The sequence below is a fragment of the Myotis brandtii genome, unplaced genomic scaffold (assembly GCF_000412655.1).
Source record: "Myotis brandtii unplaced genomic scaffold, ASM41265v1 scaffold163, whole genome shotgun sequence".
NCBI lineage: Eukaryota > Metazoa > Chordata > Mammalia > Chiroptera > Vespertilionidae > Myotis > Myotis brandtii.
Genome location: NW_005355962.1, coordinates 179,254 through 195,738, shown reverse-complemented (window position 1 = coordinate 195,738; position 16,485 = coordinate 179,254). Strand labels below are relative to the sequence as shown.

General features: G+C 38.7%; 1 protein-coding gene across 3 annotated transcripts in view; it reads left to right on the top strand.

The window, feature by feature from the left end:
• Positions 1-16,485, top strand: part of USP6NL (USP6 N-terminal like) — a 177,709-nt gene that overhangs the window by 140,232 nt on the left and 20,992 nt on the right. For all 3 annotated transcript variants that reach the window (XM_005862286.2, XM_005862284.2, XM_005862285.2), the window contains 7 exons: positions 581-690; positions 2,942-2,990; positions 4,562-4,682; positions 8,210-8,304; positions 9,148-9,213; positions 9,306-9,405; positions 12,075-12,227. In XM_005862286.2, the coding sequence (XP_005862348.1) occupies positions 581-690; positions 2,942-2,990; positions 4,562-4,682; positions 8,210-8,304; positions 9,148-9,213; positions 9,306-9,405; positions 12,075-12,227 (694 nt within the window). The remainder of the gene's footprint in view (positions 1-580; positions 691-2,941; positions 2,991-4,561; positions 4,683-8,209; positions 8,305-9,147; positions 9,214-9,305; positions 9,406-12,074; positions 12,228-16,485) is intronic.

The following is a 16,485-nucleotide window of genomic DNA, read 5'->3' as shown; positions in this document are numbered from 1 at the left end:
GGGGTGGGGGGCTGATGGCTGTTTTCAGGCTGGCCAAGCCCCCCGGCAATGGAAGCTCCCAGCCTCTCCTTTTTTTCTTTTTTTTCTTTTATTCTGGGATTTATTTACCTTCTATGGCTGTCACTGGAGCTGAGAGCCGGCTTTAGCTCTGAGGCTCAGCTTTAGCTTGAGGCCTCGGCTGCTGAAAGCAGGAATCTTTTGGGTTCTTGGGTTCTATAATTGCAACATTGTTTTGGTCCTGCTGCTCCAGCTCTGACGGCTGAAAGCAGGTATCTGTTAGCTTCTAAGCTTCTATAATTGCAACATTGTTTCTTAGAGAGCAGCTCAGAGGCCGGCAAGGCAGGCGGGGAATCTTGGCTTCCTCCATCACTGGAGCAAGCAAGCCTCCTGTTCGCTTCAGCTGCCTGGCTGCTGGCCGCCATCTTGGTTGGCAGTTAATTATATTATCACCCTGATTAGCCAATGGGAAGCGTGTCGGAGGTACGGTTAATTACCATGTTTGTCTATTATTAGATAGGATTTGTAGACTTTTCATTTCATAAAAATGTGCTTTTATCCCCCCCTTTTTTTTCCTCTTCAGAAATTAAAACTCAGAGCACGTGGTTGTTCACCTGATATCAGACAAATAGACCTTGATGTCAACCGCACGTTTAGGGACCATATTATGTTTAGAGACAGATATGGTGTTAAGTAAGTAAAGTTTAATATCATGCATTGTAAATAGCCTTTGTAAGTCGTCTGAATCAAAATCTTTATTAACTTAAAATGTGAGTGTTAGAATGCCTCCTAAAGACTAATTAATCTTCATTCAGGTTCTGAAGTTTTACACTTTGCAGATCATTTGGTTCATGTTGTGTGAAACTTAGGTTCAAAGTTAACTTAAACTTTTAAATTTTTTACATAGTTAGTGCTATAAAATTGTTAAAGAATCATTTTATGATGTGTGAATTCTTAAAAATATGACACTTTATTAAAAGTCTTAGAAAAGAAATGATAGATTGTGTTGCTTTTCGAGAACTGTGTCAGTGATAAATATATCCCTATAACTATGACCTCATATGGAGATGAAACTAAAAAATCTTTAGTTAGATGAATGAATGAAATGACTATGACAGTTATGAATGAAAGGTATAGTTTTGCTGACCTCTATATTGGTTAGGGTTCAACCAGAGAAACAGAAACCAATAAAAGATATACAGGTTGTCTCCAAAAATGTATATACACTTTAACAGCTGATAGTTCAATTTTGAAAATGAAATGTATTTTAATAAACACTGCCTTTATAATTATTCAAACTGTGTGTATATATTTTGGGGGGACACACTATATATTAAAGAGAATTATTGTGAGGAATTGGCTTACACAGTTTTGGGGCTGACTAGGCAGGTCTGAGGTCCAAAGGGCAGACTGGGACTCTTGGGCATGAGCTGAAGCTGTTGACACAGGAGGAATTTCCTCTTCAGAGAAGCCACAGATCTGCTCTTACAGCCTTCTAGCTGATTGAATCAGGCCCACCCAGACTATCTAGGATGATCTGCTCTACTTAAAGTCAACCAATTATAGATTTCAACCACATCTGCAGAATACCTTCTTTATAGCAACACCTATTGTAGTCTCACCATGTTGACAAAGTTGACCATCACAGTCAACCCTTGTCAATTTAATTTCCATATAAAGACAATAACAAAGTTATACCTTGCCCTGACTGCTTATGACTGAATATGTTAACCCTTTCCCCGAAAAGGATGTCTGTTTACTGTTCTGCTTTAATATTCTATCAGCTAATTACTATGATATAAAATTAACTGTTGTTACTATATCTCATACGGTGACAAGGAAAAAGAGAAGGAAGAAAAAATATTTTTAACATATACAAACATATACCAAAATAAGAAAAATATACTAATTTATCATCTTTATTTCTGCGTTTGGGCATGTGGTCAGAGCTGGTTTATAACTCTTTCCACTATCCAGTCCCTAATTCCTTTTCCCTCAGCAAGTACCTCCGCTGGCTGTGGTTATGCACCTGGTGAGGTGACCTAAACCTTTACTCCTGAAAGGTCTCGACCATTAGCAACCCATCCTGAATTGGATTGTTGTAGTTTGCTATTGACTTGAATCACAAGTTTTGGTAATGCTAACATCCTAAATGTCCTATATTTTAGACATACTCTTCCTCATGTCCATTATGTAGTAGCAACTCAAATTCCCCTCAATAATCAGGACCAGTCATCCCAGCCACTTTTTTGCCTTTTGATTCAGAGGCAAGAGGAGCCCAAAGTATCTGGGTGGCAGTCTCAAATTCCAATTCAGTGGAGTCGTTGTGTTTCCTGGTAGAAGCCTTCCTCTCTTTGAAACTAAGACCTCTAGACTGCCAGAGAGCCTAAGGTTGATGGGAAGGGGAACAAACATTTTGCTAGTAAAATACCAGAGATAATAGTGGGTGGAGCTCTTCCCACTTCCACCCCTTCAGGCTTGGACCCCTGGATCCTGGCTATGGGAGACGGCACCATATATTGCAGGCTGATTTAAAGCATATACAACCTCCTGGAAGACATTGCTCAGCCTTACAGTTTTGTACACCTAGCTGGCTGGCACTGTAACTGAGGCCATTCCATGGTTCTGTAGGGTCAGTTGCTTCCATGGGGATGATTTTATAGTGAGAATAGTTCAGTGAAAGAAGGCAACGAATTTAAGTAATTGTGAAGCCTATTGTGTTTTTTGGCATAAATTCTTTCTATCAAAATGAATGTTATCTAACCTCAAATTTATACCGTATAGAAATTGTTAAAATTTGATCTTGGGATCATTTCTTTATTATATTAGTAATTTTATGTGGATTATCTGTTTTCAGTCAACCTATTTTTTTAAGTTTATAATTTTTAAAATGTGTGAAATAACTAGATTGTGTTCAATATGAATTTTTTCCCCCCACTTCTAGGCAACAGTCCCTGTTCCATGTTCTTGCTGCATATTCTATTTATAATACGGTAAGTTGGAGCATGCCTGCCTGTAACTCTTTGGGGAGTATTCTGAGAAACAGGAGAATCTTTCCGCACTCCCTTCCTAACAAGGCCCTTTGGGCTGAGTTTCTTCATGTCAGAACTAGATGGTCTCCACAGCCTTTGATCTCTGCGGATCTCTTCAGGGCTCCTTACAATGACCCTGGGTCTAGAGCAAAGCTGATTTGGAAATGGGAAAAATCACAGCATATCAGTGAATCTCACTTTTTCCCTCTTTCTCCAGCCTGTTTGTTTTATTATTTTTGTGTTGTTGTTTGTTTTGTTTTTATTTTCAGCAAACAGGACTGGGAATGACCAGCGGTAGAAGGACAGGAAGTTGGTAGCTAGATTAATTTTTGCTTTGCACTTTATCCATTCAGTACTGCCTGTGCCTACTTGCTATTCCAAAGAGCAGGCTAAGACTAACCTTTCTGGTAATGGAACATATTGTTCTTAAAAGGTATTTGTCATTCTGGGGGAGATAATAATTTTAGGCAAGATCAATTAAGGTTGAGCCTAATTTGGATGTTAAGTAAATGCTTGTTGACTAGGTTTCAGGCAGGACAGCCTTAGACCTTGAGATATGTCATTTTTATTATGATGAAAACCTTTAAGTTACAAGGGACAGAAATCCCAAACTAGGACAAGTTAAAAAGGAGTTTATTAAAGGGACTTCTAGAAATGAAGCAGTAGTTGGACCTCCTGGGGGTTGAAGCTGGTGCGAAGCCATCAGTGAGAAAGAGCTACACTTTTTCTCTCTTCCTCTTGAGCTGACTCTGATTACCTCTGTAAACTGTTTATTCCAGTATTTCTCTCTCCAGTTGCTTTCTTTGCCTACTTATCAGTTTTTCCATGGCTAAAATTGCATCCACAGACTCACCGTGACCACTCTATTCAAGGACACACTACCATCTGGTTACAGTCTCTGGCTTCATTCAGATTTCCTGGAAAGAGTTTGTGATTAGCCAGTGCAGCCAATTAATTGTTCCCCTGGGGTCAGATGTCCTCTTCTGCTCCATCAGCTTTGGTTCATGTACATCTACGGCCACTTGATGAACAGGGGACATGGGGAGAGTGGGCAGTTCTCAGAGAAGGGGCACAGGCTGCAAATGTGTGTACATAAAGGTCCAGAAATCTAGAGAAGGCCGGACAGTGAACTGGGAACTGTAGGAGGAGAGAGATTTGCCAGCATCTGAGCAAAGAGGAGGAATATTGAGCTGAGAATCATACATAAAAAGAAAAAAAACAAACAACTGCTAGTGCCCTTTACAGAAGGTATAACAGTATTGAACAGTATTACCCCAGAGTATATTGTTGGCATTTTAAAAAAATTAGATTCAGACTTTGTTCATACCTCTACATTTATTCTTGAACACAATTTTATTCTTTCATAGTATGTGGCTCAGTACTATGAAGATTTTAATATTTTTCTGTGGAATTGCTCATTCAAGAATGTATTTAGGCATTTTCTGATTATTTTATAGGTCAGTTTTATATGTGCATATGCATGTAATTTGATCTTAAAACCCCCAGTTTCTTTGTTCTCATTTGCTCTTCAGGAAGTTGGATACTGTCAGGGGATGAGCCAGATCACAGCTTTACTCCTTATGTATATGAATGAAGAAGATGCCTTCTGGGCCCTGGTCAAACTCTTCTCAGGCCCCAAACATGCCATGCATGGTAAGAAAGCCCCATAGTTATCCTATCTAATAAAGAGGGAATATGCTGATTGACCCTCATGGGGGTCAATTAGATGGTGGCGCCCACAGCCAGTAAGGAGGGAATATGTTAATTGACTGCCCCACCTCGCAAAGATGGTGGCGCCCACAGCCACAAGATGGCCGTCAGGGGAGGGAAGTTGTGGGTGACTAGGCCAGCAGGGGAGGGTAGTTAGGGGTGACTGGGCTGGCAGAGGATGGCAATTGGGGGGGACCAGGCCAGCAGGGGAGGGCAGTTGGGGGCGACTAGGCCAGCAGGGGAGGGCAGTTGGGGGCAATCAGGCCGGCAGGGGAGGGCAGTTGGGGGCGATCGGGCCGGCAGGGGAGGGCATTTGGGTGCGATCATACGGCAGGGGAGCAGTTAGGCGTTGATCAGGATGGCAGGGGAGTGGCTAGGCGGTAATCAGGCTGGCAGGCAGAAGCGGTTAGGGGCAATCAGGCAGGCGAGCGGTTGGGAGCCAACAGTCCCAGATTGTGAGAGGGATGTCCCCCGAGGGGTCCCAAATTGGAGAGGGTGCAGGCTGGGCTGAGGGACACCCCTCCCCCCCAGTGCATGAATTTCATGCACCGGGCCTCTAGTCATAAATAATAAGCAAGGGAGAGTGAAAGAAGGTAAATTAAAGCACAAACTTTGGAAGATGCTTGGAAGAGTTAAGTACAAAAACTTACTGTCTGGGGGCTTATTCAGTTAATTAGTGTTTGTTACTAATTTTTTATTTCACTCTTCTTTATTGAACTCTTCTAATTTTTTTCTGTTCACATTTATATTCCTTTGTGTTTACCCCAGAGTATATTGTTGGCATTTAAAAATTCTTTTTTTAATTGCCCCTCCAATCCGAATAAACTAATTTATGTTTGGAAGAATTTAGAAAAGCTGTATTATTGGGAGAAGTAAAAGATGCCTTTTGATCAAAACTTTTAAATAGTCATACAATTATCATTTCAGTGAACTGTTTATTATTGACTGGATATTGTGATATATAACTCTTTGTCAAAGAATAGTGATTGAAAAATGGTGCTTAAAGTGTTTAAAGAAAAGGTACATAAGAACTAAGTAGTTTTGTAACAAGTGTATGTTCTAGTTTTTTCAGCTGTAAAATTGATTCCATTTTACATAAAAGGTTGGTAACACATTCTGGATACTTCTTTTTTAAGTTAGAAGATTGATTTTAATAACCATGTCCTTTTCTTTGCGAAGCATATGCAATGAATTTTATTTAAGAATTTGGATTCCAACTTGTCTTGGAAATAAAAGTGACATATGTCCCAAATAGTGCAAAATTATTTTCCCAGTGCCATTCATGTGATAATACCAAATAAAAGCAAAATCTAATACCAATCACTCCAAGAATGGGTCATGTAAGTTCTGTTGGTGAATATTTAAACCTATATTCTGGGGAACCTGCCACATGTTTAAACTGACATTTTAACATGACCTTCCATAGTTCACAGTTTATTAAATCTCACATGACCTCCCATAGTTTATAGTTTATTAAATCTCACATTCTTACTATGTGGTTGGCTGGGGTGTATTTTGTATGTGTGTGTACATGCACATGTGCACTCGTGTGTGTTAGCATTTGGCTATTTCCTTCAGTGTTCCTTGTGAATTTTTAAAAGATAAATACTATATTTATGGCAACTGTTTCTGGACACTCTGCACCCAATGAACAGACTCCAAAAGTCTGACATATTACATTGAACTGCCATTCAATAGCATGATTTAAAAAGCATCTTGAAGGAAAAATAACTGCCTGTCAGTCTTTATTTTGCTTTGCCATGGGATGGTGTTGCTGATATATGTTGAAATACAGTGGAATGTTATAATTTAAGTATACATAAATATGTAGAAGACTGCCCTATTTTAGAAAAGTTATTTTTTTGCATTTCATATATGGAAGTATCATTTATAAATATATACAATAAAGTGAGGGCTGAAGAAATGAGATTTAAAATATCAAGTCTGGGATATCACTGAAAAGTGAAGGAATATTAGGCATCTTTGCTAGTACTTGTTATTGAAGGGCCGTACTTTTAAAATACAGACTTCTTGAGATTCTTCCAGTTTCCATCACTATCAAATTGACCATGAAAGTGGCACAGACAGAGATATGGATTTTTTAATGAAATCATTTCACTGGAAAATATTACTAGGGAAGTAATAGAATCTCTGTGGAAATTTTTACACACACCTTAGAAAACAGAATTAGTTATGAAATAGCCCTTCCCCCAAATAGATAAAGCAGTGTTTCCCAAAAGTGTGTGAGGAACATAGTTTTACTTTGGGAAACAGATGTTTTATGGGGTAAAAACGGTTTTCAAGATCAAATAAGTCTGGGAGACTGAGTTAAGCAAAGAAAAATGTTTCTGTAGTCCATAAAACAACTGAGAAACTTTAAGAAGCTCATACATCAGGAATATCTAGGAGGGCATATGTAACACAAAGTATTTGCCCTGGATTCTTTTTTCAAAAACAATATTAACATCTTTCAAAGTTACATACCCAGGTTGTTAAATGCAAATATGGAAAAATTGTGAATCCATTAAGTGTATATCCTTTTTAATGGAATGTGTGGAATATCTGAAAGAAAACTTGTGAATAAAAATAGATGTAAGGTTCCATGAATTAAATACACAAAATTAATACTGACTTACTATTTACAATTAGTTGCCATCTAGAAATCTTATACATTACTAGAGGCCCAGTGCACAAAATCTGTACACTGGTAGGATCTCTAGCAGCTGGCGACAGCCGGCTGGGGCCTCCCTCCCTTCCCCCGGCTGCCTGCCACAAGCCAGGGCCTTCCTCCCTTCCCCCAGCCAGCCCCACCCCCTGGTCAAACTCTCAGTTGAGGGGATAATTTGTATACTATGGTTTTATTATATAGGGTATTGTATAATCAGTTGGGATAAAATTCCATTTTTGATATAACATTGATCACATAGTGCCAATGTTTTTATCTGCTGTTAAATATCACTTATAAAAAGATTAAAAGTGCTAAAAACTTTGGAAGCATGATACTAATTAAATTGTTAAGAGTAAATCTTGAAAAAGTAATGAAATGTTTGTTGTGTAATATATTAACAGTAAAACAAAATGATAAGAAATCAGAGTTAGAATAACCTATAAAAATTTGCACATTAAAGATATGGCCCAATACTTTAAGAGAACAAATAATCTTGATAAATGACTTCAGTTTTCATTTTTTCTTAGCTTCTTCGTTTTCCTTTTAATTCAGAAATATTCTGTTCTCTTTTATATTTTTATTAGGTTATAGGAGATCTTTAAAAAACAAATACTGTGCTACAGGGTTTTATTAATCAAAGCTCATACACAATTATTTTTTTGGTGGGGAGGAGAAATATTTTGGTAACTACTGGATTTATTTTTTGTTATTGACAGTTAAAAATGAAAAAAAGATTGTATTTTAAAATAGGAATTTTTATTGGTCTTATTTAAGAAATATTATTTTTATGTTTGTATTCTAGGCTTTTTTGTCCATGGTTTTCCTAAACTCTTGAGGTTTCAAGAACATCATGAAAAAATACTGAATAAATTTCTGTCCAAGCTTAAGCAACACTTGGTAGGTAGACGTGACATTGACTTAAACCCACTTACACCAAGAATAAAGCTAGCAGAATTGAGTGCAGCCTTTGGTCCCAATTACCTTATCAATTTATGTTGTTGTCCATTTCATTTAGTATGCAGTTATAATTCCCAATTGTTTAAAGAACATTGGGTTTGTGAAATTTAATATTGATCAACTATCACAGCCCTTACTCAAACTTCTTTGAAGCTATGATATTTCAGTAATTTTGAAGGCATTTTTTAAAAAGATTTTTATTGATATTTTAGAGAGAAAGAAAGGGAGAGGGAGAGATAGAAATATCAATATGAGTGAAACATTGATTGGCAGCCTCCTGCACGCCCCCTAGGAGGGATTGAAATGGCAACCTGGGCATATGCCTTGATCGGAAATCAAACCACTAATCTTTCAGTAAACGAGATGATACCCAACCAACTAAGCCACACCGGCCAGGGCTTGAAGGTGTTTTTATTGCACAAAAAATATTTTAAAGGTCATATAAACTCATCCTTAGTGAACCATATATATGATCTATGATAAAAAACAGTAGTTTAGTAAAGCAAAGATACTTCACTATAAACTATATTAAAGAGAATCAAAATGTTGTATTACAATCCTGTCATAAGAAGCATTTGATTTTCAAAAGTAAAAAATGAGAGAGGAGAGGAAACAAAAAGAGAAAAAATAGAAATCCTCCAGCAACATGAAAAAAGATTTGTAATGAAATGGTTTTATGTGTAGCTTTGACAGCCAACCCCCTACAGCTTTTGTAACTTTTAGTGTTATATGTCCTGTTTTGTTTGCTACAATCCAGAAATTATGAAGTCTCTGTTTTTTCAGGATTCTCAAGAAATCTACACAAGTTTTTACACAATGAAATGGTTTTTTCAATGTTTCCTTGATCGTGTGAGTATTTATTTACAAAACCCAATCATGAAATTATAAATATCAGACAGGGCAAACTATTAATCTTATTTCTTTTTTGTTTTTAATTATAGACTCCCTTTACGCTAAACCTCAGAATATGGGATATCTACATCTTTGAAGGAGAACGAGTTCTTACTGCTATGTCTTATACAATCTTAAAATTACACAAAAGTAAGAAAATGTTTAACTATACAGATTTCACAAAAATCTAGTCATGTTTTAACTCTGAGTTCTCATTTCCTACTCAACTTCATTTTCTTTTAGTAGAGATTTTTAAAAATTCCTGAAAATCAGTGAACAAATTATCTTCAGTTGATAATTTACTTTCATTGGTTCTTATGAAGAAGTTTACTTCATTGCAAAGGTCTTTGATTCTTTTCTCTATATCAGTTTCATTTTCATACTTAAACAGTAGAATGCAATGTGCTGGTTTTGCTAATAATACTAATAATCTTATTAAGTATTTGTTTTCACTGGGACCCTGTTCTTTTCATCAGTCTGAATCTCAGCTTTGTAATAAGAGAGGAGGGAGACCAAAGAAACCAGGCACCTTAGTCTAAAGGTCTAGAGAGGATATTTTCCATTACTGTTTCTTTTATCCAGGAAGAAAAGCATCCAGCTCCTAGGTGTAGACAAGAGATGGGGACACTCTAGCTCAGCCGTGGGCAAACTACGGCCCGCGGGCCGGATCCGGCCCGTTTGAAATGAATAAAACTAAAAACAAAAAAGACCGTACCCTTTTATGTAATGATGTTTACTTTGAATTTATATTAGTTCACACAAACACTCCATCCATGCTTTTGTTCCGGCCCTCCGGTCCAGTTTAAGAACCCATTGTGGCCCTCGAGTCAAAAAGTTTGCCCACCCCTGCTCTAGCTCATCTATCTGCTTGGCTGCATTGTGGCCTCTGGGGCAAGCATGGTCCATGTCTATAGTTGCCTAAATGCAACAAGGCTTTAAAAAGTCTGCAGTTGCAATATTTCTAGGGCTCAGTAAATTTGATGTGCTATGCCTTGTTTAAAATCAAGAAATGAGATTTTTTTCTTCATAAAATGAAGAACCTTATTCATCTTAATGTCTCAATTCAACCTTAAATATTATGGCTCCTTTTGTAACTTGGGGAGAAGAGAATCACTGAAAGCTTTAGAATTGCATGTGCACTTCTAATTAGGCCATACAACATAGTTTTATGTTCATTGTATTCACTCTCATATGTTGTTCTCAAATGATTCATCTGTTTAGCTTCCCAACTAAGTTATAATCTAACTAGGGGCCCAGTGCATGAATTCGTCACCTTAAAAGGAACTGTGGGCCGTGAGGCTGGGGTGGGCACAAGGGCAGGTCTCCGCCCATCCTCTGTGCCTCCACCCAGGAACTGTGGGCCGCGAGGCTGCGGTGGGCACAAGGGCAGGTCTCTGCCCATCCTCTGTGCCTCCACCTGGCCCTTTCTGCCGTAGTTCCCTGCCCCCTGTCTGCTGGCAGCCCTGCTCCTGCTTCCGCCACTCCCACAAGCTGATGGTGTCAGCCCCGCTTGCACCCGCTGATGGCGTGGAGCAATTGGGGCTGATGCCAGCAGCGGGTGCAAGAGGGGCCAGCACCAGCAGCAGGTGCGAGTGGTGGATGCTGCCCCAATTGCCCCTCAGGAGCAGGGGGAGGTGGAGAAGCCCTGAGGGGCAGTCAGGGCCAGCAGCTGCTGCTCGCACCTGCTGATGGTGCCTAGCAGTCGGGGCCAGCAGCAGGTTTGAGCGGGGCCGGGGCCGGCGCCGGCAGCAGATGCAAGCACTGGGTGGGACCAAGGTGCACAGGAGCAAAGAATTTTCAGTAACCAGCAGAGACTCGCCCCGATGATAGTGACGTGCTCCACCTTGGTTTGGTGCCCCTGCTCACCTGCTCCACTATCCTGCTGCAGCCAACACCCGGCCATGTTCCACGCTCTGCAGCCTGCTGCTGATGCCTGCCATGTTCCGCGCGTGCCCTCTGGTGGTCAGTGCACATCATAGCAACCGGTTCAGTTTATTTACATATTAGCCTTTTATTATAAAGGATTGAGTACTTGAGGTCATGTTTTGTAGTTTTTCCCATGCTGTGCTTAGCATTGTTCTAAGCACACGTTAGATACTTTAATATAAGATTGTTTGTTTGCTTACCTGAAAAGCGTAAATTTCATGAGCACCAGATTATCCAAACTTTAGACGGGAATGAAAATCCCCTTTAAAATCACATTTGTATTGTTTACTCTGAAAGAAAAGGATTCAGAAGTGTTGTGGTTTTGTTTCTCTTACACCCAGAACCTTATTCCCCCAACACACAAACCACAGCACCAACCAAAACAATTGACAATGAATTGTCTCCAAGACTGTCCTATAACCACAGGAAATCAATCAGTCTCCCTCAATTTCTCTCAATCTCTCTCTCCCTTTCTTCTTTCTGTATTATGAATTGACCAAGATATAAAACAAAAGTAAACTTTTTATTAAGATTTTAACTTATTAGTTTAATGTTCCCTAAACATGAGGAGTAGAAATATGAAGTTGCATTTCTCTATAGTGCTCCTCTCCCTCTTAAAGTATGTTTTATTTATATGTCTCTTGATTAATTTTCCTAAGTAAAAAGTTTCGTCACCCTTTGTAAATAAACTTTAAGTGTAACAATTACTTACTGTGCTATCATTTCAGTAGTCTAAAGCTGTTTTGTCATACTGAATTTCAGTGATATTCGCAATACCATATTTAATTTGTTTGTTGTGCCCCTTTAAAAAAAATACTACACCGGAATAGAATACATTATCTTCTCAACCTAAAGTAGCTGTTGACATAGTATTTTATTTTGTCTTTTCTTAGAGCATTTAATGAAATTGTCTATGGAAGAACTTGTAGAATTTCTTCAGGAGACCTTGGCAAAAGACTTTTTCTTTGAAGATGACTTTGTAATAGATCAACTTCAGATTTCTATGGCAGAACTAAAGCGGGCAAAATTAGACCTTCCAGAACCTGGTAAGAAATATCCAAACACTTTATCCAAATCATAATTATAATTGGGAAATACGGCACAGTTAACACGGGCCATTTCTGTTTCAAACATAATTATTATACATGCTTGTGATGATGTACTGTAAATCAGTGTTTTACCAGCTGTTTATGACTTTATTCTGTTTTAAGAAAAAGCAAATAAATGTATTAATTAAATCTGCATTTCCTAATAGAATAACTGTACTGTCCCTACTTAAATTTAGCAAGTTTGGTTGACAAGTAATATTATTCAACAGAAATAACCATATAGCTTTAAAATAGCATAACAATAAGCTCTTTTTACTTTCATCATTTCAATTTATGAAACCATATGCAATTACAGAGCAAGTAAGGGTCCTATTTTATAGAAGAGGAAACTGATACTAAAATGCTTATAAATGAAGCTACAGGACCAGCAGAGAGCATTATTTACAGTAGAGTCCAAGTTTTCTGACTATTAATCCAGGGCTCTTTGCAGTGTACTACACTGTAAGATGATATATTTTATTTACTTACTAGAGGCCCAATGCACAAAATTTGTGCAAGGGGCTTGGCCCCTGCCGCTACCGTGGCTGCCTCTGCCTCAGCCCCCCCACTGCTGTGACTTCATCTGGAAGGTTGTTTAGTCTAATTAGCATATTACACTTCTATTATTATAGATTTCAAGACATCTTCTAGTACCTCCTATTGGGTTTCCTGCTAGGTGCTATGAGGGATGAACAACTGAAAAGAAAGACATGCTTCTTGCTTTCAGGGTACACACAGGAGAGATGGGATTTACACAAAGATAAATAGATTGTGAAGGGGTAATAATAGAGCTAGATAAATACAGTGGGGCCTTGACTTACGAGTTTAATTCATTCTGTGACGGATCTCATAACTCGAATTACTCGTATGTCAAATCACTGTGACGTTCGCTGCGCCAACTAGCGGTGGGGTATCTGAAGCTGGCTCATAACCCGAATTTTTTTGAGCTTGCAACTCAAAGCAAAAAATTGGCTGAGAGAGACGGCTCGTATCTCAAAAAAACTCATTAGTCGGGACACTCGTAAGTCAAGGCCCCACTGTATAGGATACATGGGGAAGGATCCGAGGAAGGGGGATGGAGGATGAGTGGGAAGAACAAAGGAAATGTAGAACTATCACAGTAGGAATAACTTTTAAGAGTTTTGACTAGATATTACTTGACAATAAGTTATTCTGCCCTTTCCTTTCCTTACCTTTGTTGCATGGATGGGTGTGGGAAGGGAGCCCAGAAGTGGAAGACCATGGTGATAGATGAAAAGTAAATGTGGTCAGTTATGTAAGACCTCAGGTGCAGTTGGATTTAGCATTTCCAATCAATGTGACCCATACTTGGATGTCTCCTTGGATGTGTGTGTACAGAAAAAGCAGAAATATATTAATGAACAAGCATATCTTTTCTCCTTTGGTGAAAACCAAGATGCTCTGCTTTTAGTTATTAAAGGGGTCTAATCATTAGTGTTTCTCTGAAGTTTGTCTGGGTCATCAGGGTTCAGTGGAAAACAAAACATTACAGCAATAATTGAGTGTGGGCACAGAAACCATCACCTTTTCTAAGTGAGGTCAGTCCTCTCTTGTTCAGTTTGATAATGTCCAATTTCTACTGATTCTTCCTTGTAGCAGGAATGCATTTGGAACACAATTACTAACTACATCCTTGCTACTTTAATATTTATTTTTAAGTATCTTGCCTACTTTTTAAAAAGAGTTTACGGCAAGTTTTAGTAAAAGTAATACAGAGAAAAATGCATAGAGTAGAACTGTCTAAACATGGGAATGAAATACCAAAATCTATGTAATTCAGCAGCTAATCTTTATTGAATACTTACTGTGTTCCACCTACTACATGGACTATCTCAATTATTCCCTAAACATAACTTAAAAGGAAGTATGTATCTTCATTTTACACATGAGGAATCTTGCAGTCCTTTCTAAGATCTCCTTACTAGGAAATGGTAGAATGGGGATGGAGAGTGGGACAGGGGGTTAAGGGAGAGCTATAGATAAATAAGACCAGAAACATTGGCTCTGTTTTGCTCTGATCATGCTGGCAGTTAAGGTTGAACATGGTCAGGTGGCTGTGCACTTTCTACTACAACAATCTCTCTCTCACCTATACTTCTATAACATTTCCTTTTGGACTTTTTGCCTTGAAGCCTGCCTATTGTTACCTCTTTACATTTTTGTAAGCTACAATGGAACATTAAAATAATTAGATGAACATTATAACAAGAAATTTTAGTATCACGTGTATAGTTTTTTTTCTAATCTTTATTGTTTAAAGTATTACATATAGTATTACATATGTCTCCTTTTCCCCCATTGACCTCTCCCTGGCCACTTCCACCCCCCAGCACATGCCCTCACCTCCATAGTGTCTGTGTCCATTGGTTATGCTTATATGCATGCATACAAGTCCTTTGGTTGATCTCTTACCATTCCCTCTCCCCGCCTTCCCTCTGAAGTTTGACAGTCTGTTGGATGCTTCTCTGTCTCTATGTATTTTTTTGTGTGTGTGTTGTTATTTTCCTGGTTTTGGAAATTAACAAAAACAATTTAAACAGTTTAAAAACAGCAAAAATCTTCTCAGAAGTCTGTGAGTTTTAAAGTTGACATAATTACAAACGTAAGACACGGGTGTTATAAAAAAAACTAGGGGCCCAGTGCATGAATTTGTGCACTTTGAAAGGAACTGTGGGCCACGCGGCTACGGTGGGCACAGGGGCGGGTCTCAGCCCATCCTCCGTGCCCCTGCCCAGCCCCTCCTGCTGTGGCCTTTCCTCCCCCCATTCCCTGTCTGCTGGCAGCCCCACTCTGGCTGCTGCCGCTTCCCTCTGCTGATGGCGCTGGGCCCTGCTTGCACCTGCTGACATGCCAGATGGTCCACACACGTCATAGCGACCGGTTGTTCCGCCATTTGGTCTATTTGTATATTAGCCTTTTATTATTTAGGATTCAAGCCATGCCAGATATGCAGGGTAAAACATTACAGTTCTCCATTCACTAATGCAACTTTTCATCATAAGTAACTTGGTGGGTATCAGTACACATTCTTTTCTATGTTGTCATATAAAGGCATCACACTTCTTAGTGTTGCACGAAATTTGTGCACGGGGTGGAGGGGGGGCAGCGTCCCTCAGCCCGGCCTGCACCTTCTCCAATCCGGGACCCCTTGGGGGATATCCGACAGCCAGTTTAAACCGGCAGTCGGACATCCCTCTCGCAATCCAGGACGCTGGCTCCTTAACCGCTCACATGACTGCCTGCCCTAACCACTCTGCTTGATCCCCCTAACTGCTCTCCCCTGCCAGCCTGATTGCCCCTAACCGCCTCTGCCTCAGCCTCACCACCGTGGCTTTGTCCAGAAGGATGTCCGGAAGACGTGTGGTCTAATTAGGATATTACCCTTTTATTAGCCAGTGATGGCGAACCTATGACACACGTGTCAGAGGTGACACGTGAACTCATTTTTTTGGTTGATTTTTCTTTGTTAAATGGCATTTAAATATATAAAATAAATATCAAAAATATAAGTCTTTGTTTTACTATGGTTGCAAATATAAAAAAATTTCTATATGTGACACGGGACCAGAGTTAAGTTAGGGTTTTTCAAAATGCTGACACGCCAAGCTCAAAAGGTTCGCCATCACTGGTATAGATGGTTAAAATGAAATGTTGCATAAGGTAAGATTTAATTGCTTACTCTTATTCTGACTGATTTGTATTCTGTAATTACTTCCTTCTAAACATCCCTTGAAATTTCTGACTACAATATTAATGATGGAAGCAGCAGTAGGTAATATAGTAGAAAGAGCCTCAAATTCTACAACAAAAATCCCAGATTATGGGATTTACTAGCTTCACAGTGGTATGACTAAATCATTTAATTTTCTTTTGTTTGTTTCTGAGATTTTTTTATTTTTGTGATTCTGTAATTCTCTTAACAAAAAAATATGATTTTCTTTTAGAAAGTAATTGAGCACTTCATAAATAACCAAGAATGCAAAATTTAGAAAATTTTTAGCTAAAGGAATCATATGGCAAAAATAAATGTAATTTCTAATCGGAAGAAGAGTTCAATATTGACTATAGCTTTATATTATGGTACAATGTTACCTAGAATCATTTCACTATGATCTTTTTTTTTTAACTTTTTAAAAAATTTTTCTTTATTGATTAAGGTATTACATATGTGTCCTTATCCCCCCCCCTTTCTCCC